Source organism: Rattus norvegicus, chromosome 3 (genome assembly GCF_021556685.1).
Source record: "Rattus norvegicus strain SHRSP/BbbUtx chromosome 3, alternate assembly SHRSP_T2T, whole genome shotgun sequence".
NCBI classification, from domain to species: domain Eukaryota; kingdom Metazoa; phylum Chordata; class Mammalia; order Rodentia; family Muridae; genus Rattus; species Rattus norvegicus.
This window is the reverse complement of record NC_141536.1, coordinates 67,188,926-67,215,903: the sequence shown is the minus strand read 5'-3', so window position 1 is coordinate 67,215,903 and position 26,978 is coordinate 67,188,926. Positions and strand designations below refer to the sequence as shown.

General features: G+C 37.3%; 1 protein-coding gene across 1 annotated transcript in view; it reads right to left on the bottom strand.

Annotated features, from left to right (window-relative positions):
* The window catches only part of Fsip2 (fibrous sheath-interacting protein 2), a 70,671-nt gene extending 60,919 nt beyond the window's left edge, over nucleotides 1-9,752 (bottom strand). The window contains exons 1-7 of the mRNA XM_087654934.1: nucleotides 9,551-9,752; nucleotides 9,166-9,291; nucleotides 6,423-6,584; nucleotides 5,203-5,292; nucleotides 3,279-3,418; nucleotides 2,044-2,185; nucleotides 1,287-1,397 (exon numbers count right to left, since the gene is read on the bottom strand). Of these exons, the coding sequence (XP_087511060.1) occupies nucleotides 1,287-1,397; nucleotides 2,044-2,185; nucleotides 3,279-3,418; nucleotides 5,203-5,292; nucleotides 6,423-6,584; nucleotides 9,166-9,291; nucleotides 9,551-9,649 (870 nt within the window). The 5' untranslated portion in view covers nucleotides 9,650-9,752. The remainder of the gene's footprint in view (nucleotides 1-1,286; nucleotides 1,398-2,043; nucleotides 2,186-3,278; nucleotides 3,419-5,202; nucleotides 5,293-6,422; nucleotides 6,585-9,165; nucleotides 9,292-9,550) is intronic.
* Nucleotides 9,753-26,978: the final 17,226 nt, after the last annotated feature.

The following is a 26,978-nucleotide window of genomic DNA, read 5'->3' as shown; positions in this document are numbered from 1 at the left end:
TAAGAAGTTTAAGTAAAATGAAAACTGCAATACAACCAAATTATAAATTTTACATCTACTTTTGTCAAGAATGAGTTACCCCAAATTTAGAATTTTACATCTCCATTTATTGCCGTAATAATTATTTACTGTGTTTTATTAATCAAAGAATCAGCCTACAAAATAATATGAAAAATGCAAAAGTGAAAACAGGAGACAAAGCTCGTGGGTTAGATGCACCTACAGAGAACCTGGGTTCTGTTCCCAGCACTGATCTGGTGGTACACAGCTGATCAGGTGGTAAACAGCCGATCTGGTGGTACACAACCGATATGGTGGTATACAGCCGATATGGTGGTACACAACCAATATTGTGGTACACGGTCAATATGGTGGTACACGGCCGATATGGTGGTACACGGCCGATCTGGTGGTACACGGCCAATCTGGTGGTACCCAGCCAATCCGGTGGTACACAGCTGATCTGGTGGTACACAGCTGATCTGGTGGTACACAGCCGATCTGGTGGTACACAGCCTCATGTAGTTCAAGTTTCAGGGCATCTGTGTCTCTCTTCTGGCCTCTGTAGGTTCGTGCACGCATGTGGTGTGCATAGAAATATGCTTTGGAGCACTTATAAACTAAAAATAACTCTTTTAAAAATATCAAAAAATGTGCTTATTCTTGAGGTTAAATGAATATTCATAAGAACAATTATATTGCATTGGTCTTGCTGTACTTAACAGTAAGCTGGTGAAAGGATTCTATATTCTGCCATTTTTACTCTTTCTGCTTTACATTCTAAATCAAAGAACAACATGCTATTAAGCTGAAAAAGGGTAAAACTTTTAAAACATGAAGAACAAAGATTTTTTACAAAAATTTTTAGTTCTCTAAAAGAACATAATTGTAAGAGTAAGATTTTTATAGGAACTACAGCTATTATTTTGCTTTGAAGATAAATCCGAAAGACGTTACAACAAATCAAGGGGCAGTGCTTTGTACACTATAAAAATGCATTAGACACGACATGTGAGAGTATTCTTATCTGGGTAAAGGGACTCTAGCAGTGCATACAAAGCCAGCATGTGATCCAGGTGGCTGAGGTCACTAGGTCTCTTGGAGCCAGGAGTTCATGAACAGGCTGGGCCACATAGCATGTCCCAGTTTTTTTTTTAAATTTTATCACTTACTTTTATATTTTATTATATTAATATATATTATAATAAATTGGTCACAGATATATTTACTTTGAAACACTAATTTCTCTTTAAACATTCTAGGGAAGAACTTAAAGCTCACCCTACCTTTCGGTCACTCTCTTCTCGGCTTCTCCGCCTTTGTTCTTCTACCCTCTGTTCTCTCTTAACATCTTCTCCGATCTTTGTGAGAAGCATCATCTCCTTTGTCTTCCATTCCTAGGGACCAGAGGAGTATGAAGACTGGTGCATGCGCGATCTGTTTTCAGGGCAGGTGCTCTTTGCCCACCACCAAGAGAAACCTAACAGGTCATGGGCTCAGCCTATACACAGAAGTCATCCAGTGCTTGCTTTGTGAGTGGACTCTCCTTACTGCACTTGAGTGACGAAGGTGGATAAGGAGCTGTGGCGGGGGTCCTACTGGAGGGAGGTCATGCTGACAAGCATGTTAACCTGAGTTCCATTCCCAGAACTCGGCTGGTAGAAGGAAAGAACTGACTCATAGCTGTGGACTTCTCCCCTGCATTATGACATGTGTGCACATAGATGAATAATTTTAACTAAAAAACAAAATTGGCGATGATTAATTTTCACTAAGAATAATTTAAAAAAATATTTCTGGTGCACGCCGAGGTCTAATTGGAAATGAAGCAATGCTCAATAACTTTGTAAAGTCGTCTTTAAAAACAAAACTGGCTCATTAGGCAATTTGTGTTATCTGCCTCCACATTTTACAGTGTAATTTGTGTGCTATAGGGGTATGAAAGTTTAAAACTTGAATGCTTCCAATGTAATAGTTAAAATTGTTTACAATTGGGGAAACTGTACACGTGTTTCCCTTACAACGTTTAAGTTTACCTCTTACCTCTTCAATTTTTCTACGAAGACTAAGTTTTTTCCTTGCATATTCCCGCTGTCGTCTCTCCTCTCTGTCCATGCGGAGTAAGCGTTGTTCTTCCGCTGTGCGCTCAAGTTGTTCTAATTCCTTACTTATCATATCCAAATATCTGAGTTAGGAGGAACACAGGGTTGCAGGTGATTTGGGGACCTTTATCCTTCCCACTCTAAATCTAGCCCTCCCTTGCTTGTCATGGTTTGCAATATATGTCAGCAATATATATTTTTACATTTCCCAGAAATGTCATAGGATTCTCCTAATTTTATTGCTCTTGTTTTATCAGATCCATTCATTGCGCTCCAGAATGAATGTAATCACAATGCTTAGCTCACTTTAAATTATTTTTTTGAGTATAAGTCTGTTATCTAGACCCGAGAAAGGGTGGGGTGTGGAGCAAACTGAGTCACTGTTCTGCCCAGGGAGAAATAAAACCTCAGTGGGTTTAGGAGTCTGGACTCCTAACCCTGGACTCCTTTGCTCTATAACAGAAAACAAGCGAGGTTTCAAACGCATTCCCTGAAGGAACAGAGGGAGGACTAGGCTCTTGAAAGCAACACAAAACTCTCACTGATGGTCTCAGGGAGGGACAGCAGTGCATCTTATGTTACTGCTGTGAAACAAAACTACACAGTGAAAAAAAGTCATGTGACATAAAAGCTCTCATTCAGTAAAGGAAAAAGGGTGGGACATCATTCTGCTTTCAGATACATCAATCAGGTGAATGAGGTGCTAATTAGTGATTATGAATGGGGAAATATCTGCATAAACCTAGTTATTTAGTTTATGTTCTCTTCAGGTTTTTTAAAGCTCCTGTTTTTAAACTTGGACTTATTTCTTTCCATTGTCAGTCTTTAAAAAGCAATTGTAAAATGTTGCTTTCCGTTGTTTAACTGATGCTAAGATAATTTCTTCTGTTGAAAGGCTCTAGGATCTGGTGCTTTCAGTGATAACTTTATATCCCTTAGACTCCCAGAAAACTGAACTATCCTGGAAGAAGGTTCCACTCACAGCTTTTATGTTCAGGATTCCTAATTCCTGCAATTCCCCAATTTCCCTTCTTTTCTCTCCCCTTTGAAAACCATTAAACACTATCTACTACTTAAAAAAAATAAAAGCTTGCAATGCTTTTCAGCTTAATTCTTTTCAGGTACACACACACACACACACACACACACACACACACACACACACTTCTGTCTCACCTGTGCCTTAACAAACGTTCTTGGTCCTTAATACACTGAGAGTTGTCCTGTAACAGCCAGTTCTGGAATCGTGTGACATCAGAACAATGAGGAAGTTGGCTGGTTTCTTGAAGTCTGTGTAGTTGTTTCGAAATCAATTGCTATTTTTTTTTCAGGACAAAAGTCAGCAATATATGATTTTACATTTCCAAGAAATCACATCATTAAAATTCCCATATTTTATAAATGGTAAATTGTTAAAAGGTATTTAAGTCTATTTTGAATCTATTACAAATGTGGGCAGGTGAACTAAAATAAGAATTTGACTCTCTACAAATAAAAGACAAATAGTTTTTGGGTCACTAATACTACATTTTCTGCCTATGTTTATTCTATCATTTATTCATTTGTCTACAAATGTATTTTAAATGACACAAGGCCTCACGATCTGTAGCTCAGGCTGGACTTGAACTCATGTTCTCCTGCTCCAATTTTTCAAAGTTCTACAATTTCAAATGCCTGCGGATCTTAGCCATTCTCATTTTTTTTAACATTCTTACTTTGTAATATAAAATTGGGACCCCAGATTTGCTTCATTCTGATGTCTCTTGACTATTTTTAATTTTCATATACCTTTAATATTATTTTCTTCTGTTTTGCCACATCAAAGCACAAGAAGCTATCACTACTTACATTCAATACCAATCTGAAGTATCCCTCTAAAAGATTATCACTGATTGTAATATATTTGTATATTTCCAAAAGATTTACATAACTATTTTTACTCCCAGTTAATGCCTGTTTATATCCTTTCTCTCAGATGTCTAATTGAGACTTACTCTCACATGTACTCATCGCCAGTTCTGGTCTCAAAACATGATGTGTGCAGTCGTGTAAAACCCCTGTTCAAACACTCATTTATAAAACCCTCTCAACCCTCACATTCCTTAATTAAATTAAAGCATAGAGTTCTTTTTCTGCTTCTCACAGTCAGTGATATATGGGCTATTCTTTTCTGAAGTGTCTCTCAGAGTGTGCCTTTCATTTTCCTATTGTCTTAGCTTTCCTTTACTCTCAAAGAAGCTGGGTATATTCTCTGTTGGCTTTTCTCTGCCTCTTCCTCACGGCCTGCTTAGGCCTGTGAGGGTGTTTTAATTGTTGGAAGAGGGCCTGCTGCATTGTATGAGTAGTTCTGGGCAGGCTGGCCTGAATTCTTCTTCTTTTTTTTCCATCTTTTTTATTACCAGGAAAGGGAATAACATTTGAAATGTAAGTAAAGAAATATATCTAATGTCTCCTGACTCTTAAGAAAAACTTGAACCCATTTATACATGATCCACAGACAGTGGAGGGGGCCGAGAAAATGAGAAAAGGAGGAGGGAGGAAGGAGAAGCAGAGGCAGAAGAGAGAGAGGTGCATTCTAGACACAGCTTTGGTTCAAGACTAAAAGAAATTCATTGTCTATAATCTAAGAATTCTTCACTTTTATGACTTTTTGTGAATGAATACTGGTGTATGTATATAGACACAAACATACAGTTTACCTGGTTTTAAATATTGCATAGGATATCTTAGATGAGACAAAACAAATCACCCATTTCTAAAACGGCTTGTTTTCAGCTTTAAATCTTTTAATACAATAGACAGTTTCTGGTGCCAGGTACTCAGTAGTTTATCTGCTTTACTGAATTTTGAGTTTACTGAATTACTTACTAAATTAACAGCTAAATATAAAAAATACTAAATATTAGTATACTGATGATATGATCTAACCCCTTTTCTTTAATTGGGCAAATTTTGCAAGCTCCAAATATTGTTCATTACTGGCTGCAAATTTCACATGCAATATTATTTAATAAGCAATTAAACTTCATACTATAAGGATATTACACGTGTAAGTAAAATGTTAGCTTCTATTTAAACTAATTTTAAATTAATAATTTACCTGTTCTCTTAAGTAGTTTCTTTCAAAGTCTAACTTTAGGCTGGTAAGGTATTGCCGATATTTATTCAGCTCCCTCAAGCTGCATACAATCTAAAACAAAACCCATGTCATATAAATGTTTTACATATACATGAAGATTAATCAGTCATGACAATTGCTTATTAGAGGACAAAAAAAGCAATGACAATGCGATGGCATTTGGGTGTGAAGAGTAAGAAAGAAATTTCTACATGAAATTTATTACTTACATTATTACACTACTCTACTGTATTAAAAATTATTATTCATAAATAACTGTAATTATTAAAATAATTCCAATAATTATACCTGAATTATGACTGTAAATATAATGTTCAAATGCAGTAAAATTAATCTTGCAGGATGCTAGCAACTAAATTTCCTACATTCCTATTTCAAGTTTTTAAAAATATAAATCATACACAAGAGAACAGTATCATTACAGACACAACAAGAGAGCCATGATTCAGCTGGAAACATTACTTTACCTTTGCCTCTTCAGAATACTCATCAATTTTTTTTATTAAAAAGAAGAGGGTGACTGAAATTATCAGATGTGGAAGCTCTCATTGTCTGATCCCTGAGTATTCTCTAAATCTGACCAAGAAGTACCTGGTTGTAAGAGTTAATGATGACACTTCTGAAAGACAGTTCCTGTGAGGCTGTGAAGGCTGACCTAGTGACTGGCTGACCTAGTGACTACAGCTTGAGTGGCATGGAGACATTGTTTTCTTACACGCTCCTTGCCCACCTGTATTGGCTCCCCTTACCTACTCTCACTAATAGATAAATCCCTTTTTAAATGTATTAACGAAACCCAGTTTTCCACTCAACAAAGGGCTAAGATGTTATTATCCGTATTGCATTCGGGATGTAAGGCTGAGATTTTGTAGTTTGGCTATAACAACTTTTTGGATTTTTCCACCAATGTATTCTAAAAAACCTCCTGATTTATGATTTCTCTGATTGGTTATTTTAAAAGTTACTTCTACATTAGATCATGGAATTTGTGGGTAACTTATGTCTGTGCTTCTGAGCTACGGTCACTCATTTTTGGCTCTAGAAGGAATTACTTCTTATTCCCTTTGAGGTGAGAGCTGTGTTTTTGCATCAAGAGACTGACTTCTAATAAAAAGCAAACACAAAATAGTATAAGATCGCATTCATTTAAAAAAAAAACAAGCAAGCAACCTTCAACTTACTTTATTATTGCTGGTGATATAGCCACCTTTCTTTAGTCTCCTCAGAATATCTTTGCGCTTATAATATGTTCTTAAATGTGGATCATGGAGACTTTTATATTGGGTTTCCAAAAGTCGACAGTAAGGATCAGTCAGGTTAAAACCATAGGAAGGTCGAAAAAGCTGCAAAAAGCAGATATTAAAATATTACAAATATAAATTAATGCATTTTTCACTTTTAATTAACCTGTTGACATGACTAGAAAAATCAGACATGAAATTTAAATTTGAACTGGGAATAAGCAAGCAACAGGAGGATTTACTCATGCAGGCTTCCCTCTTCCCCTGCCCACGTGAAGTAATTTAAACAGTTGGCCTCTCTAAATCACTTCTTTCCCTGATGTATCAGCCTCTGGCCATGAGACAAGAACAGAGAGGAAGAAAAAGAAGGAAATAGTGTATAATTTGTTGTACGAAATAAAGCCAATGCCAGGATTTTGTCTTTTCTTTTCCTCCCTAAATTGAAACACTATACTCAGAAGGAAAAAGGATAATAGCAATTATTTTGTTTTAACAATCTTAAAGTGGAAAATCTTTTACTATGATTAAATGGAAATAATACATATAACAATAGAAGTAGAACTCAGGTGTTAAGGACTAAGGATAAAGAATCATAGCGTCTTAGGGACTTGAACAAAGCAAATGCACTTTGAGATGATAGTCATCTAGAAAGTAATATAAGTCAACATATTGAAATATTAGTTTTAAGGCAAATTTAAAGAAAATGGATTTTCATCATATACATTAATACCAAACACAACCTCATACAATAAAATACTATCTTATAAATACAATTTTGCCAAATAAATATAAATATTACCATATAAATACCATAAAACATAGCCACATAAAAGAATGGGAAAACACTCATTTAATGTTTATTACTATTCTTGTATCATGAAGAAAATACCTGATATTTAATCTCATTTATCAATTAATTCATTATCAGATTAAGATGTTGGTGCGAGTTCTCAGCTCTGTTTTTCAAAGGGAGAATGATAATAGTGTGTACAGGGCTTCTGAACAAGCAAAGGAAGGCAGATTAAGAGAAGACTGTGTGAAAATGTGCTAATGTCATCTCTGTATTTTAAGGGTTACTAATGTAACATCAAGACTGCAAAGGGGTGAGGATGTGGGAAGTGTAGGGGTAGCTAAAAAAGCAGAGAGCATGTGTCCTGTTTAAGGCATCTAATTCAATGCACATTACCACACAACGTTCTGCACTGATCCAAAGGTTCTGAAGATACCAGCGAGAGACCTCTGTTCAGTTTTCCTAAGACTACAAGTTCAGGTCACATCTTGAATATTGGAGAGTTGGGTAGAGTGGGGCTCTAAAATAAACTAGAAACTAGAAGTGCTTTTAAGGAGCAGTCCCAGGAAGCAAGATAAACAAAATGGCTCTTCCTTTGAAGAAAATACACCTTTAAGTCCCTGAGCTATTTTTTAATTAATTATTTTATTTATTTACATTTCAAATGTTGCTGCCTTCCCAGTTCCCCCTCAGCAGAATTCTTCCCTAATTCCTCTTCCCCTTTGCCTCAGAGAGAGTACTCCTCCCTCCATCCCTGAACTCTTGCCAAAATTTTAATACCTTTCAAAGGGCCAAATTAGAAAGGTAAATTGAATGACTACCAAAGCTTCCCAGAGAACATCCATTTCCCAAAATCCTATAGCACAAAGTCTAATTCAGTGTAAATTAGACCATATAGGAAGTAAACATTTTATCCTGAGGGAAACAATAAAGCAAAGGAATCTGTTGTTTCTCTTAGATGGTAGTAATATTTGGCTGTTAATTTGATGTTGACAAACATGTTTCCCAGTAATAATCGAAGTAACCAATCAACAAAAATATATTAGGCTTTCTTCAGAATCACTTAGTTAAGACTGGGACAAAAAGCCAAGTATTTTAAGGGAAGTAAGCAACACCATGCAATCTACTGTAAGTGATGAGTATAGGCATTCAACCTAAAGTGAATTCTAAATTGGTAACTGTGATGTAGTTCACAGGAGATCCTATAGAATGACTTGGATTAACAAATGAGGGGGGGAGAAGAAGAAAAAAGAGAGGGAGTAAACCAAGTTTGGAGACAAATTGGATAAAAAAAGGAGTGTTTGTTTGTTCTCTGGGCATCAAGACCATGTCCTGGAAGAGCTCATTCTGAAGCTATAGTAGAAAGAGGGCAAAGATGATCAGGGGTCTTTGTCCTCATAGAATCAGGTCCTTTTCCCATTTACAAAAGTTAATAAACATGAAAAATGACTTCAAATCTATATTAAAAAGCTTATTACATGGAATAGCAGTTGGCTCAAAGGAAAAAACAAAGCCAACACAAAAGTCATTCATAGAGATATTAAACCAGTTAGTATTGGTTAAAAATCTAAGACAATAATTAGTAGCCAATAGTGAATCAAATGTTTCTAAGGAAAAACTTAATACATAGGCATGAGAGGGGCTAATAACTAAATTTTAATGTGTTGCTATGTACCATAAATTAAAACAGGGCCGAGTGTCTAAATCCTTTGGATCATGAATCTTTAAAACCATATTAGGTGGAATCGCTTTATATATCATCTGAACAGTACTTGTGGTAAGATTTCCGTTAGTACCCGTTCTCCTAATGTACTCTGCTATACTCTCTAACAGCAAGGAGAAAAGAGAACAGAAATATAAGACAATTAACACAATTATAAGAAGCTGCCTTACCTTTTCACTGATATTCGTAGTAAAATATACAGTATCAGTTCCTGGGATCATAGGCAGCTTGACCCCAAGAGGAAGATCTAGGAGCTGAGCAGCTCCTACCCCTGGAATTGGGGTTTTGTGTGCTCCCTGTCAAATATAATCAGAGAATTTGTCTTTCGGTAATAGTCTTTTGCTTCGACCCAAATTCTCACACAACAAGGACACAAACCCAAGAATCAACGTGTAAGGTCTATACACGCTTGCATAGTCCCTGTCTCCATCCAGCCTAAGACTGCCTGTTATAGCAATACAAGAGCTGATGAGGTGATTACTGCTCCCAAGCCCACGATGGCTACTCGAGCCTGAGGCCAGGACATCCACACCACCGTGAGGCCACCCCACTCACATCTCCGCATTGCTGACTGTCGTCTGCCACGGTGCTGGAGGCTGCCTTGTTGGCAGCCACATTGGCAGTCTTGGAGCAGGCGCTGAGGTACAGCTCCATAGCAGCCTGGGCTCAAGTCTTCCCTTGATGCTTCCTGGCTTCCTTCGCCTTGGTCCCTCAGTTCCGAATGACCGGTGCCGGCCCTCTGCGGACCCACGTGCTTACGTTCCACATGGAACAGTGGAGAGCACGTAGGAGATAGAGTGCCTCCAATTGGGAAATTCGGCCAAGAGACTCGGACTATGACGACCTCTATCCAAAGTCTGGTTCTCTTGGAAACCCTCCTCCCTCGAACAATCCAAACGAGCAAACAAACAAACAAAAAATTATGCAGGGTAAGGGGATGAGATAAGAGAGCCAAGGTAGTTAATATCTCCTTCACCAAAAATCTACAGTGCTTCAATGCACACAGAAGCCTGCCTATTCATCTATATCCCAATGAACACATTGTACCTCCTCATACCCAATACCCAAACGCTCATACCTTTCAATGTCATGTCTACATCCCACAGAGAATCTTGTTCCTTTCTGTCTCCTTCCTCCTCTACCATTCCCCTTTCCTTTAGTATCTCTTAACTCTTTCTGTATTCTCTATTTTACACTTCTTCCCTCAGTTGATAACCAGCCAACCAAATTTTGTAACGTTCTCAGCTTTGAGTCAGTCATGATTGAACAGGGAAATGTAACTATAAAATATAGTGCTCATCTTTGAGCAGCTACATCCAATAGTAGGTACTAGGCACTGATCTGCTTTGTCAAGAACTAGGTCTTCATTTCAAAAGTTGCTGCGATGTGGTTGATATACTCTTCTCAGTGCTGAGACCCCATCTGGCTTAAACTTGTATGGGCCTTGACCATGCTTGGCATATTTGTTGAGTTTATATGTCTATCAGTTGTTGAGTCTGGGTTCCTTGACCCACTGTTACTCTTTCTGGGCCATTTAAAATTATTATCTCCACATTTAAATTATTCCATAAATTTGTTACACCTCATCAATGAGCTAGCTTTTAATTTTCAAAGATTAAGGAAGGACAACTCAAAAACCAACATCTTTCCAAATGTGACAATAGAAATTCCTATTGTATATCATTTAACTGAATACTTGTATAAGAAGGATCCAGAGATTGAGGAAAATGGAATTCCTTTCACAATTGAAAATTATAACAGCTAAGGGGGTTGGGGGGGCAATAATGCCCTAATGACATTCTACACCAACAAGTAAAACTTCCAGTGCAGGAATAGATTATATTTTGTAAAATAATTGACCAAAAGAATCTTATGGAAACTTCCACATATCCTCGATTGTTGTCAATGCTGTTGGTTGATTTTTACAACCTGATGGTAAGGCCCTACCGTTGATGACATTACTTCTGTCATTGATCAAGCAGAAACAGATCTGGTGTCTAATAGAAACTCCATTCCTACTGACCAGATTCTGTGGTGCAGGAGTGCACTTTACACACTGAGAGGAAAGACAATACTCTGTTACTCGCAACAGCAACTTGCCTGCAAGACATAGTGGTTCAATAGTGGTTATTCAAAAGTTATGGGAGTAACTAACCACTTTTTAGTGGTTGTAAGGCCTATTCCATGTGATGGAACCCATACCTGACACTGCTAAAGTGTCCAAACACTTGAGGCTAGGTAGGTCATAGGCATCAGGTGACAGCCTATACTATTATTCTGCTAAAAGAACACAGCAGTTAAATGGCGTCTAATAATAGATTGATAATCCACAGATCAGTATCTTGTTCAACTCTTATCAGAGAAGCTTCTTCTTACAGTAGATAATAACACAGAATCTCACAAGTGGGCAATAGATAGAGAGGGACAGATTTTGGATCACTCAGTGTTAAATGCCATATGTACATCAAGCTTCCTTTGGAAGGCTAAGGGATCTACTTTAAGAGTAGTGAAAAGATTAAAGAGCTAGAGGGGAAAAAGACACCAGTGTCTTCCAGACCCAACAACTGATAGACATATGAACTCAAAAATGGGCCAAGCATGTACAAGATCTGTACAGTTTTAAGCTAGACAGAGTCTCAACACTGAGAGGTCTATATCAATCACACTCCAAGGAGGCCTCATGCCTCTATGCTCAGAAGTAGCTGACCAAGTCAAAATGAGTGCCATAGTGAATGGTTTTGTTTTTAGACTGTTGCTTTATTTTGGAATTTTTTTTGTCTTATTGGCTCATTGAATGTTTTGATCTTTGTTTTTGTGTATTTTTTATTTTTCTTTTGAGAGAAAGAGCATAACAGGGTGGATAGAAAGATGGGGAGGATTTGGAGGATGTTGGGAGGATAATTTATGATCAAATTATATGAAAAATTAAAAGCATAAAAATACAATAGTGTTTAAAGTTATAACTCAAATAAATTTTAACAGAGCAGAGGCTCATGTTAATTATCCAATTATTTAAGTTTAAGTTTATTCTTATTAAATTGAAATGAGTATTTAGTTCAGAAGGTTTTTTTTATTGGTCTTATTCTGCAAAACCACATTATACTAGGTACAGCTACCACAGAAACAAGGTGGCACTTTTCAAAGAATAGACATTCATTTTAACAGTTAAGTAAAGTGTCTCTAATTGTGGTTTTGTAATTTCCTTACTTTTTAATCTTCATACTAAATTAAAGGAAATTTGTTTTTTGTTAACATGGAATAATTGTCACTGATTCATGTAGTTGGTATTGTAACCATTTTAATGCATGTGCTCAGAACAAGTGCCAATTAAAATATTACTACATTCTTATCATCTCCTGCCAGCTGGCTGTTTATATTAACACTGCAGGGGATCACAGTGCTATTTAAGGTAGCTTCTTATCAGTTATGGCTTGGTCTTATATTGTTGCTAATATTTTCTCCTAATTAGTGAATGGTCTGAGAAAAGCTTTATCTTTAACGTGGCACCACGTGTAATGAAGTTGAAAATAAGATGAATCTTTGGGGACATTCTGTAAGAAACAAACAAAGAAAAGAAAATGAAACAAAACCTGAAGAAAATGATGAAACCCAATCCACCCTCTTCTTGCTGATTCTCCATAAAAAGAAATACGTTGTCAGCTGTCAGCTATTCACTCTGTTGTACAGTACCTCTGTATGTTTTTCATACCCTTTCTAATTTCCTTCTTGAAAAATTCTTCTCAATCATGTTATTTTAGATATAGTCCCTAAGCGCTGCCTAGTTTAATGTCAGCTCGGCACACATTAGCTATTGGAGAGAGGGAAACATCGCATGAGAAAATGTGCCCCACCAGATTGGCCTGTGGGCAAGCCAGGGGTGCATATTTTTAAAATGAATAATTGATGTGGGATGATCCACGCCATTGAGGATGGTGCCACCCTTTCACAGATGGTCTTAGGCTGTATAAAAGATTAGGCTGATCTTGGAGAGCAAGCCAGGAAACAGCACTCCCCCTGGCCTTTGCACAGCTTCTGTCTCCCCAGGTTCCTCCCTGTTGGCATTTCTGCCTTGGATTTCCTCAGTGAACTGTGACTCAGAATACATAAGCCAAACAACTCCTCTCCTCCTTAAGCAGCCTTAGGTCATGGTGCTTCATCACAGTGATGGACACCCTAACTAGCTAGCTACAAGCAGAGCATTGATGGGTTTTGCTTCACAGTGCACGCTGAGTCTTCGTAACTTACCTTGCCACTCATTTTCACTCATTAGTGTAAATACTACATACACCCTCACATTGCTCCACTTGGGTTTTGTATATCTTCGGTTCTCTCTCTCTTTTTCTCTCACTCTCATTAGAAAGAATCTTAGTTGAACTACAAATACTGCCTGCATTTCTGAGAACTGTATGCAAAAATATCACAATAAAAAGATATCGACTCCTAAAGATAGGCTCTTTTGTTTGTGTACATGTGTGCACTTGAGAAAGGGTCTGACTCTGTAGCCCAGGCTGTTGAACTCACAAGCCAGCATCAGTCTCTGGACTGGGATTATAGCATGTGTTACCCTACCATTCATGGTATAATCATCTTAATAGTCTTAATGACTTCTTTCCTGTCCTGGCCAGTTCAGTGAATATTATTAAAGTTAGGAACTATTAAAAAAATTCTATTAAAGGACCATTAGAAGCATCGGGTTTTATTCTGTGATTTTACCGATGCAAAAGTAAAATTTCTCTTGAAGAAAGCTCAGAGGAAATGTGTCCTTTGAAGGTTAAATACCCTGTATGTTTGCCCATGCCACACAGGTGCTTCATCTCAAATATCGTCTACAGCTGTTTCAGATCCGTTGTTATTTAAAACTGAAGTTGTTACGCTTTAGAGACCCTTCAAATCCTGAGCATTGTTTTGATGTGAATTTAATTATGAAACAATTATCTCTTATGAAACAGTTCTTACAGTGGAGGACTTAAAATACTGTACTTAAACTAATTGTCCCAAGTGCTTTTCCTTGCTTTTATAACAGAAACAATTAGATAGCTGATTTTCATAAATTTGATTTTAAGGCTCATGTACTTAAACTAAATTTTTTTTAAAAAAATTCAAAGCAAGTCTATGATTTTGTTCTGTTACAAAGATGTGCTAGAAAACTTGGTTTTATGCTTTGGTGGTCTGTATCAGAAAACTGGTAATGATGATCAGTATCATATTTTAAATGTATTACTATTAAGCTGTTACCTTTTATACTTTCGTGGTATCGGGACAATTATTTACAGTTAGTATCTTTAAAAAAGAGAACCGTGCTTGCTGCTAGGATATTTTCTGTTTAGTGATTAAACGAAAAGTGAATGAAAGATAGCAACAAGTCTGTTTTCTCACATTAAATATGACTGTTTTACCTACACTATGGCCAATCATTTGTAAAGTGTGAATGAATAGAGGAAGGTAGTTCATGGTTATAATTATTGCTACTTGCAGCTTTTATTTGTGGCAGGCTCTCTCAGTTACAGATTTTCCAGGATTCACCAACTCCCACCTAAGCCAGCCTTGTGGATGCAGGCATCATCCTTGTGGGTACAGTTCTAATGACTCAACTCCTTGAGTGGCTGGGATTTCAAGCTTGCATCACAACAGCATGGTCATAACTTTTAACTGTACTTTTAATTTTGGTGAGTACGAAGTTAAGTTCCTTGCCTGAATTATTTCACTAGACCTTTACAAAGCAGATAACGACAGTAAATCTATCTCCCTTTCATTTAAGAATAAAAGTGGTAAATGTTCCTATGGGAGGAGGTAGTGATTCCTAAAATCTTACTAGGTAAAATAGATGTAAATAACTGAGCTCTCCCCAGATAAACAGGTAGTGTTTCCCTGGAATGGCCCCTTAGGTATGGGGAACTTGGAGCAGAGTTAAACCACCAACATGGCAGAGAGAAGGCTCAGTGGTTAAGAATACTGGCTGCCTCTGTATTTGACATGCTCTGGCTGTGTCTCTCAGGAAACATCTATATCCAATTCCTGTCAGCATGCACTTCTTAGCTTCATCAATCTTATCTAGGGATAGGGGGATTATGTCTGGGAAACCAGGAAAGAGAATAACTTTTGAAATGTAAATTTAAAAAAATACAATTAAAAAAAATACTGACTGCCCTTGCCTTACAGAAGCTTTGCAATTTTATGAAGTCTCATTTACCGATTCTTGATCTTACAGCATGAGCCATTTGTGTTCTGTTCAGGAAAATTTCCCCAGTGCCCATGTGTTCAAGGCTCTTCTTCACTTTTATTTCTATTAGTTTGACTATATCTGTTTGATGTGGAGGTCCTTTATCCACTTGGGCTTAAGTACAGGGTGATAAGAATGGATTGATCTGCATTCTTCTACATGTTGACCTCCAGTTTGAACCAGCACCATTTGTTGAAAATGCTGTCTTTTCCCACTGGAGGGTTTAGCTCCTTTGTCAAAGATTAAGTGACCATAGGTGTGTGGGTTCATTTCTGGGCCTTCAATTCTATTCCATTGATCTACCTGCCTGTCTCTGTACCAATATCATACAAGTTTGTTTCTTTCTTTTTTTTATCACTATTGCTCTGTAATACAGCTTGAGGTCAGGGATGGTGATTCCCACAGAAGTTCTTTTATTGTTGAGGATAGTTTTCGATATCCTGGGTTTTTTGTTATTCCAGATGAATTTGCAAATTGCTCTTTCTAACTATATTAAGAATTGAGTTGGAATTTGATGGGGATTGCACTGAATCTGTAGAGTGCTTTTGGCAAAATAGCCAATATTAGTATATTAATCCTGCCAATCCATGAGCATTGGAGATCTTTCCATTTTCTGAGATCTTTTTCAATTTCTTTCTTCAGAGACTTGAAGTTCTTGTCATACAGATCTTTCACTTGCTTGGTTAGAGTCATACTGAGGTATTTTATATTATTTGTGACTAATGTGAATGGTGTTGTTTCCCTAATTTCTTTGTCAGCCTGTTGATTCTTTGAGTAGAGGTAGGCTACTGATTTGTTTGAGTTAATTTTATACACAGCCACTTTAGGAGTACTCTGGTGGAATTTTCCAGATCACTTAAGTATACTATCCTGTTATCTACAAATAATGATATTTTTGATTTCTTCCATTCCAATTTGTATTTCCTTGATCTCCTTTGGTTGTCTGATTGCTCTGGCTGGGACTTTGAGTACTGTATTGATTAGGTAAGGAGAGAGTAGGAAGGCTTTCCAGTCCCTGATTTTAGTTGGATTGCTTCAAGTTTCTCTCCATTTAGTTTGATGGTGGATACTGGTTTGCTGTTTATTGCTTTTACTATGTTTAAGTATGGGCCTTGAATTTCTGATATTTCCAGGACTTTTATCACAAATGGGTGTTGAATTTTGTCAAATGCTTTCTCAGCATCTAATGAGATGATCATGTGATTTTCTTTTGAGTTTTTTCATATATTGGATTATGTTGATGGTTTTCCGTATATTGAACTATCCTTGGGATGAAGCCTATTTGATCATGATGGATGATAGTTTTAATGTGTTCTTGGATTTGGTTTGCGAGAATTTTTGAGTATTTTTGAATCAACATTTATAAGGGAAATTGGTCTAAAGCTCTCTTTTTTGTTGGGTCTTTATGTAGTTTAGGTATAAGCATAATTGTAGCTTAACAGAGGAATTGGGTAGTGTTCCTACTGTTTCTATTTTGTGGAATAATTTGGACAACGTTGGTATTCGTTCTTCTTTGAAGGTCTGATAGAATTTTGCAATTAACCCATCTCTTTCTGGGCTTTTTTTGGTTGGGAGACTTTTAATGACTATTTCTACTTCTTTAGGAGTTATGGGACTGTTTAGATAGTTTATCTGATCCTGATTTAACTTCAGTATCTGGTATCTGTCTTTCTGGATAAAATTGTCCAATTTATCCAGATTTTTCAGTTTTGTTGAGTATAGGATTTTATAGTAAGATCTGATGATTTTTTGAATTTCCACAGTTTCTATTGTTATGTCTCCCTTTCCATTTCTGATTTTGTTAATTTGGATACTCTTTCTGTGCCCTCTGGTTAATCTGGCTAAGGGTTTATCTATTTTGTTTATTTTCTCAAAGAACCAGCTCCTGGTTTTATTGATTCTTTGTATAGTGCTTTTTGTTTCTACTTGTTTGCTTTCATCCCTGAGTTTAATTATTTCCTGCAGTCTACTCTTCTTGGGTATATTTGTTTCTGTTTGTTCTAGAGCTTTTAGGTGTGCTGTCACGGTACTAGTGTATGCTCTTTCCAGTTTCCTTTTGGAGGCACTCAGAGCTACGTGTTTTTCTCTTAGCACTGTTTTCATTGTGTTCTATAAGTTTGAGTATATTGTGCCTTTATTTTCATTAAATTCTAAAAAAGTCTTTAATTTCTTTCTTTATTTCTTCTTGACCAAGTTATCACAGAGTAGAGCATAGTTCAGATTTCATGTGTATGTGGGCTTTCTGTCATCTTTGTTGTTAACTAAAGAGCAGCCTTAGTCCCTGGTGATCTGATAGGATGCATGGGATTATTTCAATCTTCTTGTATTTTTTGAGGCTTTTTTGAGACAAATTATATTGTCAATTTTGAAGAATGTACCATGAGGTACTGAGAAGTAGGTATATTCTTTTGTTTTAGGAAGAAATGTTCTATTAATATGTTACATCCATTTGGTTCGTAACTTCCGTTAGTCTCTCTATGTCCTTGTTAATTTTCTATTTCCATGATCTTCCCGTTGATGAGAGTGTGGGGTTGAAGTCTCTATTAGTGTGCAAAGTGCAATGTGTGCTTTGAGCTTTAGTAAGGTTAGGTGACCTTGCATTTGGGTCATAGATATTCAGGATTGAATGTTCATCTTGGTGGATTTTTCCTTTTATAAATATGAAATGTTCTTCCTTATCTTTTTGGATAACTTTGGTTGAAAGTCAATTTATTCGACATTAGAATGGCCACCCCAACTTGTTTTTCGGGACCATTTGCTTGGAAAATTGTTTTCCAGACTTTTATTCTGAGATGGCGTCTGCTTTGTCTCTGATTTGTATTTCCTATGTGCAGCAAAATGCTGTGTTCTTTTTATGTATCCTTTGTGTTAGTCTATGTATTTATAGGGAAATTGAGCCCATTGATGTTGAGAAATATTAGGGACCAATGATTGTTGTTTCCTCTTATTTATGTTGTAGAGGTTGAATTATGTTTGTGTGGCTATCTTCTTTTGGGTTAGTTGAAATCAGATTACTTTCTTGCTTGTTCTTCAGTGTGGTTTCCCTTGTTGTGTTAGAGTTTTCCATCTATTATCCTTTGTAGGGCTGGATTTGTGGAAATTGTGTAAATTTGGTTTTGTCCTGGAACATCTTGATTTCTCAGCATGATAACAAAACTATCCTCAACAATAAAAGAACTTATGGTGAATCACCCTCCCTGACTTCAAGCTGTATTACAGAGCAATAGTGGTGTAAACTGTATGGTACTGGTACAGAGACAGGCAGTGGAATAGAATATCAATGTAATAGATTTGGAGCCCCAGAAATGAACCCACACACCTATGGACACTGGATCTTTTGTAATAGAGTTAAACCATCCAATAGAAAAAATATATAGCATTTTCTACAAATGGTGCTGGTTCAACTGGAGGTCAGAATGTAGACGAATGCAAATTGATCCATTTTTATTGCCTTGTACAAAGCTCAAGTCCAGAAGGATCAAGGACCTTCACATCAAACCAAATACATTCAAACTAATAGAAAAAGTGGGGAAGAGTCTCGAACATATGGTCACTGGGGAAAATATCCTGAACAGAACCCAATGGCTTATGCTCTAAGATCAAGAATTGACAATTGGGACTTCATAAAATTTCAAAGCTATTGTAAGGCAAAGGACACTCTCATTAGTACAAAACAGCAATGGACAAATTGGAAAAAGATCTTTACCAATCCTACATCTGATAGAATTCTAACACCCAATATATACGAAGAATTCAAAAAGTCACACTCCACAGAATCAAATAACCCTATAAAATTGGGGTACAGAGCTAAACAAAGATTTCTCAACTAAGGAATATCGAATGGCTGAGAAGGACCTAAAGCAATGTTCAACATCCTTAGTCATCAGGGATATGCAAATCAAACAACCCTGAGATTCTATGTCACACCAGTCAGAATGTCTAAGATAAAAAACTCTGGTGATAAAAGATGCTGGCAAAGATGTGGAGAAAGAGGAACACTTCTCTATTTTTGGTGGAATTGCAAGGTGATATAACCACTTTGGAAATCAGTCTGGAGGTTCCTAAGAAAACTGGACATAGTACTACCTGAGGACCCAGTATAACACTCCTGGGCATATACACAAAGATGCTCTAACATAAAACCAAGGCACATGCTCCACTATGTTCATAGCAGCCTTACCTATGATAGCCAGAAGCTGGAAAGAACCCAGATGTCCTTCAACAGAGGAATAGATACAGAAAATGTGGTACATTTACACAGCTATTAAAAACAATGACTTCACAAAATTCATAGGCAAATGGATGGAACTAGAAAATATATTCTTGAGTGAGGAAACCCAATCACAAAAAACTACACATGATATACACTCACTGATAAGTGCATATTAACCCAAAAGCTTGAATTACCCAAGATACAATTCACAGACCCCATGAAGCTCAAGAAAAAGTGTGGATGCTTCAATCCTTCTTAGCAGAGGGAACAAAAATATTCTCGGGAGGAAATATGAAAACAAAATTTGGAGCAGAGTCTGAAGGAAAGGCTATCCAGAGACTGCCCCACCTGTGGATTCAGCCCATATACATACAGCCACCAAACCCAGACAATATAGCTGATGCCAAGAAGTGCATGCTGATAGGAACCTGATATAGCTGTCTCCTGAGAGGCTTTGCCAGAGCATGACAAATATTGAAGTGGATGCTTGCAGCCAACCATTGAACTGAGAATAGTGTCCCTATTGGAGGAGTTAGAGAAAGGATTGAAGGAACTAAAGGGGTTTGCAACCCCATAAGAACCAGAATGCCAACTAACCAGAGCTCCCAGGGACTAACCTACAATCCAAAGAGTACACATGATCGTCTGTATTGCTTCAGCTGCATATGTAGCAGAGGATGGCTGTGTTGGGCACCAATGGGAGGAGAAGCCCTTGGTCCTGCCAAGGCTCAATTCCCCAGTGTAGGGTCATTTCAGGTGGGGAGGTGGGAAGGGGCGTGTGGCTGGGTGGTGAACACCTTCATTAGAAGAAGAGGAATGTGGTTGAGATAGGGGTTTTGTGGACAGAAAATCGGGAAAGGGGATTACATTTGAAATGTAAATAAAAATATCCAATTAAAAAAATACAAAGGATCAATTAAAAAAAGAGGAAGAAGAATAATACTGGTTGCTTCTTCAGAGGACTTGGGTTCAATTTGTAGTTTGTACAGTGAAGCTCACAAACTTCTGTAAGTTTAGTTCTGACCTCTAGGGCCACTACACCTGCAAGGCACACAGGCACTAAAGCAGGCAAAACACTTACATAAAAATAAAGGTTACCCTTATAGAAGAAGGATAAGGGGATGGGATAGGGGAATTATGGCCAGGAAACTTGGAAAGGGAATGACATTTGAAATGTAATTATAAAATATCCAATAAAAATAATTAAATTTAAAAAATAAATAAAGGTTAAAAGTGAGCAAAACGGGGTTGGGGATTTAGCTCAGTGGTAGAGCGCTTGCCTAGCAAGCACAAGGCCCTGGGTTTGGTCCCCAGCTCCGAAAAGAAAAAAAAAAAGAAAAAGAAAAAGTTAGCAAAACAAAAATGCAACCTAGTATGTTTTAACAGGACTGTCATACATTCTTTGAAAGGGTTGTGTGATATATTGCAGCTTTCTTAGCAAATTTTTTAAATTTTTTCATTAATTTTATTATATATTTCATTTCTCCTAACCACCCTTGTGACGTATAAGTAAAACTATAACATGTGTGTAATGATTTTTTATTGGATATATTTCTTTATTTACATTTCAAAATGTTATTCCCTTTCCCGGTTTCCTGTTAATAAGCCACCTATCTCCTCCCCTTCCCCCATAATGGTGTTCCCTTCCCCCATCCACCTCCCTTATTACCATCCCGAAATTCCCCTGCACTGGGGGTCCAATCTAGGCAGGATCAAGGGCTTTCCCTTCCACTGGTGACCCAACAAGGCTATTCTCTGCCACATGTGCAGTTGGAACCCTGGGTCAGTCCATGTATAGTCTTTGGGGAGTGGTTTAGTCCCTGGAAGCTCTGGTTGGTTGGCATGGTTGTTCTTACAAGCCCCTTCAACTGTTTCAATCCTTCCTCTAATTCCCCCCCCCCAAAAGGGGTCCTCTTCTCAGTTCAGTGGTTTGTTGCTAGCATTAACCTCTGTATTTGCTCTGGATGTGTCTCTCAGGAGAGATCTATATCTGGTACTTGTCAGCATGCACTTTTTAGCTTCATCAATCTTACTAGTTTTGGTGGCTATGTATATATAGGCCACATGTGGGGCAGGTTCTGAATGGCCTTTCCTTCAATCTCTGCTTTTAACTTTGTCTCCATATTTCTTCCTATGGATATTTTTGTTCCCCCTATTAAGAAGGAGTGGAAGCATCCTTATTTGCTTATCCTTCTTGAGTTTCCTGAGTTCTGTGGATTGCATCTTGTGTAATTCGAGCTTTTGGGCTAATATCTACTTATCAATGAGTGCATACCGTGTGTGTTTCTGTGATTGGGTTACCTCACTCAGGATGGTATTTTCTAGTTCATTCCATTTGCCTATGATTTTCATAAAGTCATTGTTTTGATAGCTGTGTAATACTCCATTGTGTAGATGTACCACAATTTCTGTATCCATTCCTCTGTTGAAGGGCATCTGGGTTCTTTCCAGCTTCTGGATATTATGAATAAGGCTGCTATGAACATAGTGTCTTTGTTGTATGTTGGATCATGTTTGCAATTACTCCCTAACTTCTATTGCAATTTGAAGTTTTTTTAGTGTCTCTCTTAGCTTATAGTTAATTGGAAGGTATTTATATAAAACAAGACTAAAGTAAAAACAGATAAATACTAAATCTGATTTGCCTGTGCTATTAATTGTGTATACATTTGTAATTCCTAGTACATCATTACAATAAATAAGGTTCACGAATCCTGTATGCTTTATTTGAAAATCTAAGCATTAGAGTTATCTCAAGACTTAATAGATCGGACAGTGTCACAGAATAAAAAAGGAATGTTTGTCATATTTCCGATTTCTTGTATGTTATCTCAGTAAAACAAGTTTTCTTTGTTACACCAAAAACAAGCAATAAAGCGAAGCAAAATCTATTAGGCATTTATATAATAGGGTTGTAAATTTATATCATGTGTTATTTACCTTTCTATGTCTGTGATAAGACACCATGGCAACTTATATAAGGAAGAGTTGAATTATTTAGTTTTACAGTTCCAAAGGGAGAAGAGCCTATTTTCATCATTGGGAAGCTACTAGTGTGGCATTAGGCACATCTTTAACTGCAAGCACAAAGCAGAGATAACAAACTAGAATTGGCTGGAGTCTTTAAACTCTCAAAATCCTCTTTTAGTCACACAGTTTTCAGTTGTTAACCCTATATGGTAGGTATCTTTGTCAGAGAAACTAAGAATTCAAACATCAGAGCCTATTTTTAATCCAATGAGTACTAGACATCAGGATCTCAATTTATGAAAGGTAACAATTATAAAACTACTTGGAATTATTATAGCTCATTTTAATAATATGCAAGAAGATTCTGTGCAGTTGTTAACAAATGTGACTTAGTACATGTTACTTCTTGCTCTCATTTCATTAGCATTTTATCTATCTATGGAATCAAGCATTAGTGCATTAATTTTAATATATTATACTTTCCGTGACCAAAATAATTCAATGAATACTCATTTTCTTGAATGCTCTTAACTTTTTTCACTGAGTCTGTACTCAAATAAATCAGACTTTCAGTTTTCTCCAGTTTTATCAAAATAACTTAAGAGAGAATGTTCCTATTTCCATTGAGAATGCTATGTTATTGTTGTGGAGAAAACTTTCACAGTTTTGTGAAGTTTTAATTTTGTGAAGATATTCAGACATGAGACAATCATTTAAATTCCTACTTTTTACATGAAGGACACATTTTCTATTTGATAGCAATCTGGCATTAAAAGTGTTAATGTTACAAAATATGTATATGATCCTATTTAATAAAATATGTAAGGCTAGCACATATGATTTTATCAACTTTGTCAAGAACTAATTGACTGTGGATGTATGAATTTGTCTTTACTCTCCTTTACACTCTCTTTGTCTACCATGTTCTCATGCCTGTACCATAGCATTTGGTTGCCATGGATTCCACATTACAGTGTCTCCAACTGTCTTCTCTTTTCCTCAAGATTTCCTTGGCTAATCTAAAGTTTCAAAGAACTAAAATTTGTAAAGAGTTTGTAACAAAAGCAACGAAGTTACATAAATGGACTACTGTCACAGAAACAGCTATAATACAATGTATTACTTAAATGAATGTAACTTACTCTTGTGTATTCAAGACGATTAAAAATATATCAAAACCTCACGTATAAATTTCCTATATTATTGAAGCACCAAATAATTTAAAATTTTAAAACGGTTATATTTGATAGATTAATTAGATAAGCATTGAACATCTAAACTTTGTTAATGACATTTAACATTAGCGACATTGGTAGCAGAGAGCATGTTATCCTGATAAAGAATGGCAAAGTCTTTCAGTGGCAAGATAAAGCAGGAATTCTAAAACTCAAGTTGTTATTTCACAGGCCTGATTCAAATTTATTTCTTCCTTGGAAAATCTTTTCCTTTTGTGAGTTTTTTTCTGTCCATAAATTTTTTCTAACAATTTTTTTCTTTCTTTACCCAATTTATATTAATATTTGCATCCATTACTTGTAATATCTATCAAAATACTAGCTTTACTTAGCCACACATGAAGATGTTAGTCTTTATTTCTGTTACTATTCTTTGTCTTTTTGCTTCATTTTAATTTTTCTTTCTAGCTCTGTTTCTCAAGTGTAGCATCTGCAGTGTGTACTCACTCCTTCAGCTCATAATCTTCCTGGCTACGGTGACACATGTCCCCTGGTGCAGAGCTAACTCTTCTACATCTGTATTCTCTCACAGGAGTAGCAAGCTAGAAAAAAAGTGTTTAGAGGTCATGACTGCAGCTTTGGGTCACTCAGACTAGCATGATTCCATACAGTTTTGTTTGTTTGCTGTGCTAGTGTTCCGTTACTGAGAGGAGACACTGTGAACATGACAACTCTTGTAAGAGAAAGTATTTATTTGAGGCTTGCTTACAGTTTTTTCCAGTTCATTAAGTATTTATTGTTAGGCATTTTAATTGGATATTTTTATTTATTTACATGTCAAATCTTATCCCCTTTCCTGGTTTCTTCTCTGCAAAACCCCTATCCCATTCCCCCTTACCCTGCTCCAATGAGGGTACTGCCCCACCCACTCACAAACCCACCCACTCCCACATTGCCTCCTTAGCATTCCTCTACACTGAGGCATTAAGCCTTCACAGGACCAAGGGCCTCCCCACCCACTGATGCCAGATAAGACCCGTTAGCTACTACAGTCCTTCCTCTAACTCCATTTGTGTCCCTGTAATCAGTTGATGGTTGGCTTTGAGCATTCATATCTGTATTGGTTAGGATTTGGCAAAGCCTCTCAGAAGACAGCTTTATCAGGCTCCTGTCAGCAAGCTTTCAGTTTTAGAGGCTTGATCCACAATCATCATGGTAGGAATCATGGCTGCATGCTGGTAGACATTGTACTAAAGAAGAAGCTGAGAGTTCTTCTGTAGGTAGCAGGAAGAAACTGAGGAACTGACCTGGCTGAAGCTTTTGAGCTAAGAGCTTATAATTGCCCCTCTCCTGACCCCAGAGACATACTTCCTCAGAAAAGACCACCCCTACCCCATCAAGGCTACACTTCCTAATCTTTCTAAAGTAGTGCCTCTCCCTGAAGACTAAGCATTCAAATATATGAGTCCATGAGGACCATTATTTAAGCCACCACATTCCACGAACTGGTCCCTATAGGTCTCTAGCCATAAAATGCATTCAGTCCAACTTCAAAAATCTTCATCGTCTATTAGTCTCAACATTGCTTAAAAGTACAAAGTTCAAAATCTGGTCTGAAACTGATAGCAATTTTTCAACTGTACCAACTTGTAAAATCAAAATTAAAAAGCTGAGAACATACTGCCAACATACAAATAGCAGAAGATATATATTACCATTCCAAAAGGAAGCTGATTGTTGGTGGAACATGAACATTGGGCCTTTGGATTAATAAAGCAGTTGAGCAATGTAAGTGGAGTGAATGGGATATACTAGTAGGAACATGGAAGACAGTGGTATTGAGAGCAATGTTGAGCAGTATGGCCAGGCTTATTAGAGAATACCCCACTTCCGGTACCAAACTTTATCTTAGTCAGTTTTCTATTGCTGTGAAAGTCATAATGATGAAAGCAATGTGTATAAGAAAAAACATTTAATTGGGGCTTGCTTTTAGCTTCAGAGGTTTAGTGTATTATCATCACAGTAGGGAGAATTGTAGGAGACAGGTGCTGGAACAGTAGCTAAGAGCTATATCTTGCCTGACTATAGGGAGAAAGAGAAAAAGACTGGACCTGGTGTAGGCTTTTGAAAACTCAAGTGACACAGCTCTTCTAACAAGACTACACCTCTTAATCTTTGTGGTGGTTTGAATATACTTGGTCCAGAGAGTAGTCCTATTAGGCAGTGTGGCCTTGTTGGAGTAGGTGTGGCTTTTTTGGAGAAAGTATGTCACTGTGGGTATACGCTTTATGAACCACATTCTAGCTGCCAGCAAGCCAGTCTTCTCCTAGTGACCTTCAGATGAAGATGTAGAACTCTCACCTTCCTACACCATGCCTGCCATGATAGTGGAGTGAAGCCTTGAACCTGTAAGCCAGCACCAATTTAATGTTATCCTTATAAGAGTTGCTTTGGTCATGGTGTCGGTGCACATCAGTAAAACCCCCAACTAAGACAATCCTTTTAAAATAGTACCATGCACTGATGACTGAGCATTCAAATATATGAGCTGAGTCTATGGGTGTGGTTCTGTGTTTGTCTTCATGCTTGGGGTGTTAGCATGTCACAGAGAAATCACTTGGGGAGATATAACACTACTACATTCCTTTTTTTTTTAATTAACTTGAGTATTTCTTTTTTTTTTTTATTCTTTTTTTTTTTTATTAACTTGAGTATTTCTTATATACATTTCGAGTGTTATTCCCTTTCCCGGTTTCCGGGCAAACATCCCCCTCCCCCCTCCCCTTCCTTATGGGTGTTCCCCTCCCAACCCTCCCCCCATTGCCGCCCTCCCCCCATAGACTAGTTCACTGTGGGTTCAGTCTTAGCAGGACCCATGGCTTCCCCTTCCACTGATGCTCTTACTAGGATATTCATTGCTACCTATGGGGTCAGAGTCCAGGGTCAGTCCATGTATAGTCTTTAGGTAGTGGCTTAGTCCCTGGAAGCTCTGGTTGCTTGGCATTGTTGTACTTTTGGAGTCTCGAGCCCCTTCAAGCTCTTCCAGTTCTTTCTCTGATTCCTTCAATAGGGGACCTATTCTCAGTTCAGTGGTTTGCTGCTGGCATTCGCCTCTATATTTGCTGTATTCTGGCTGTGTCTCTCAGGAGCGATCTACATCCGGCTCCTGTCGGTCTGCACTTCTTTGCTTCATCCATCTTGTCTAATTGGGTGGCTGTATATGTATGGGCCACATGTGGAGCAGGCTCTGAATGGGTGTTCCTTCAGTCTCTGTTTTAATCTTTGCCTCTCCCTTCCCTGCCAAGGGTATTCTTTTTCCTCATTTAAAGAAGGAGTGAAGCATTCACATTTTGATCATCCGTCTTGAGTTTCGTTTGTTCTAGGGATCTAGGGTAATTCAAGCAT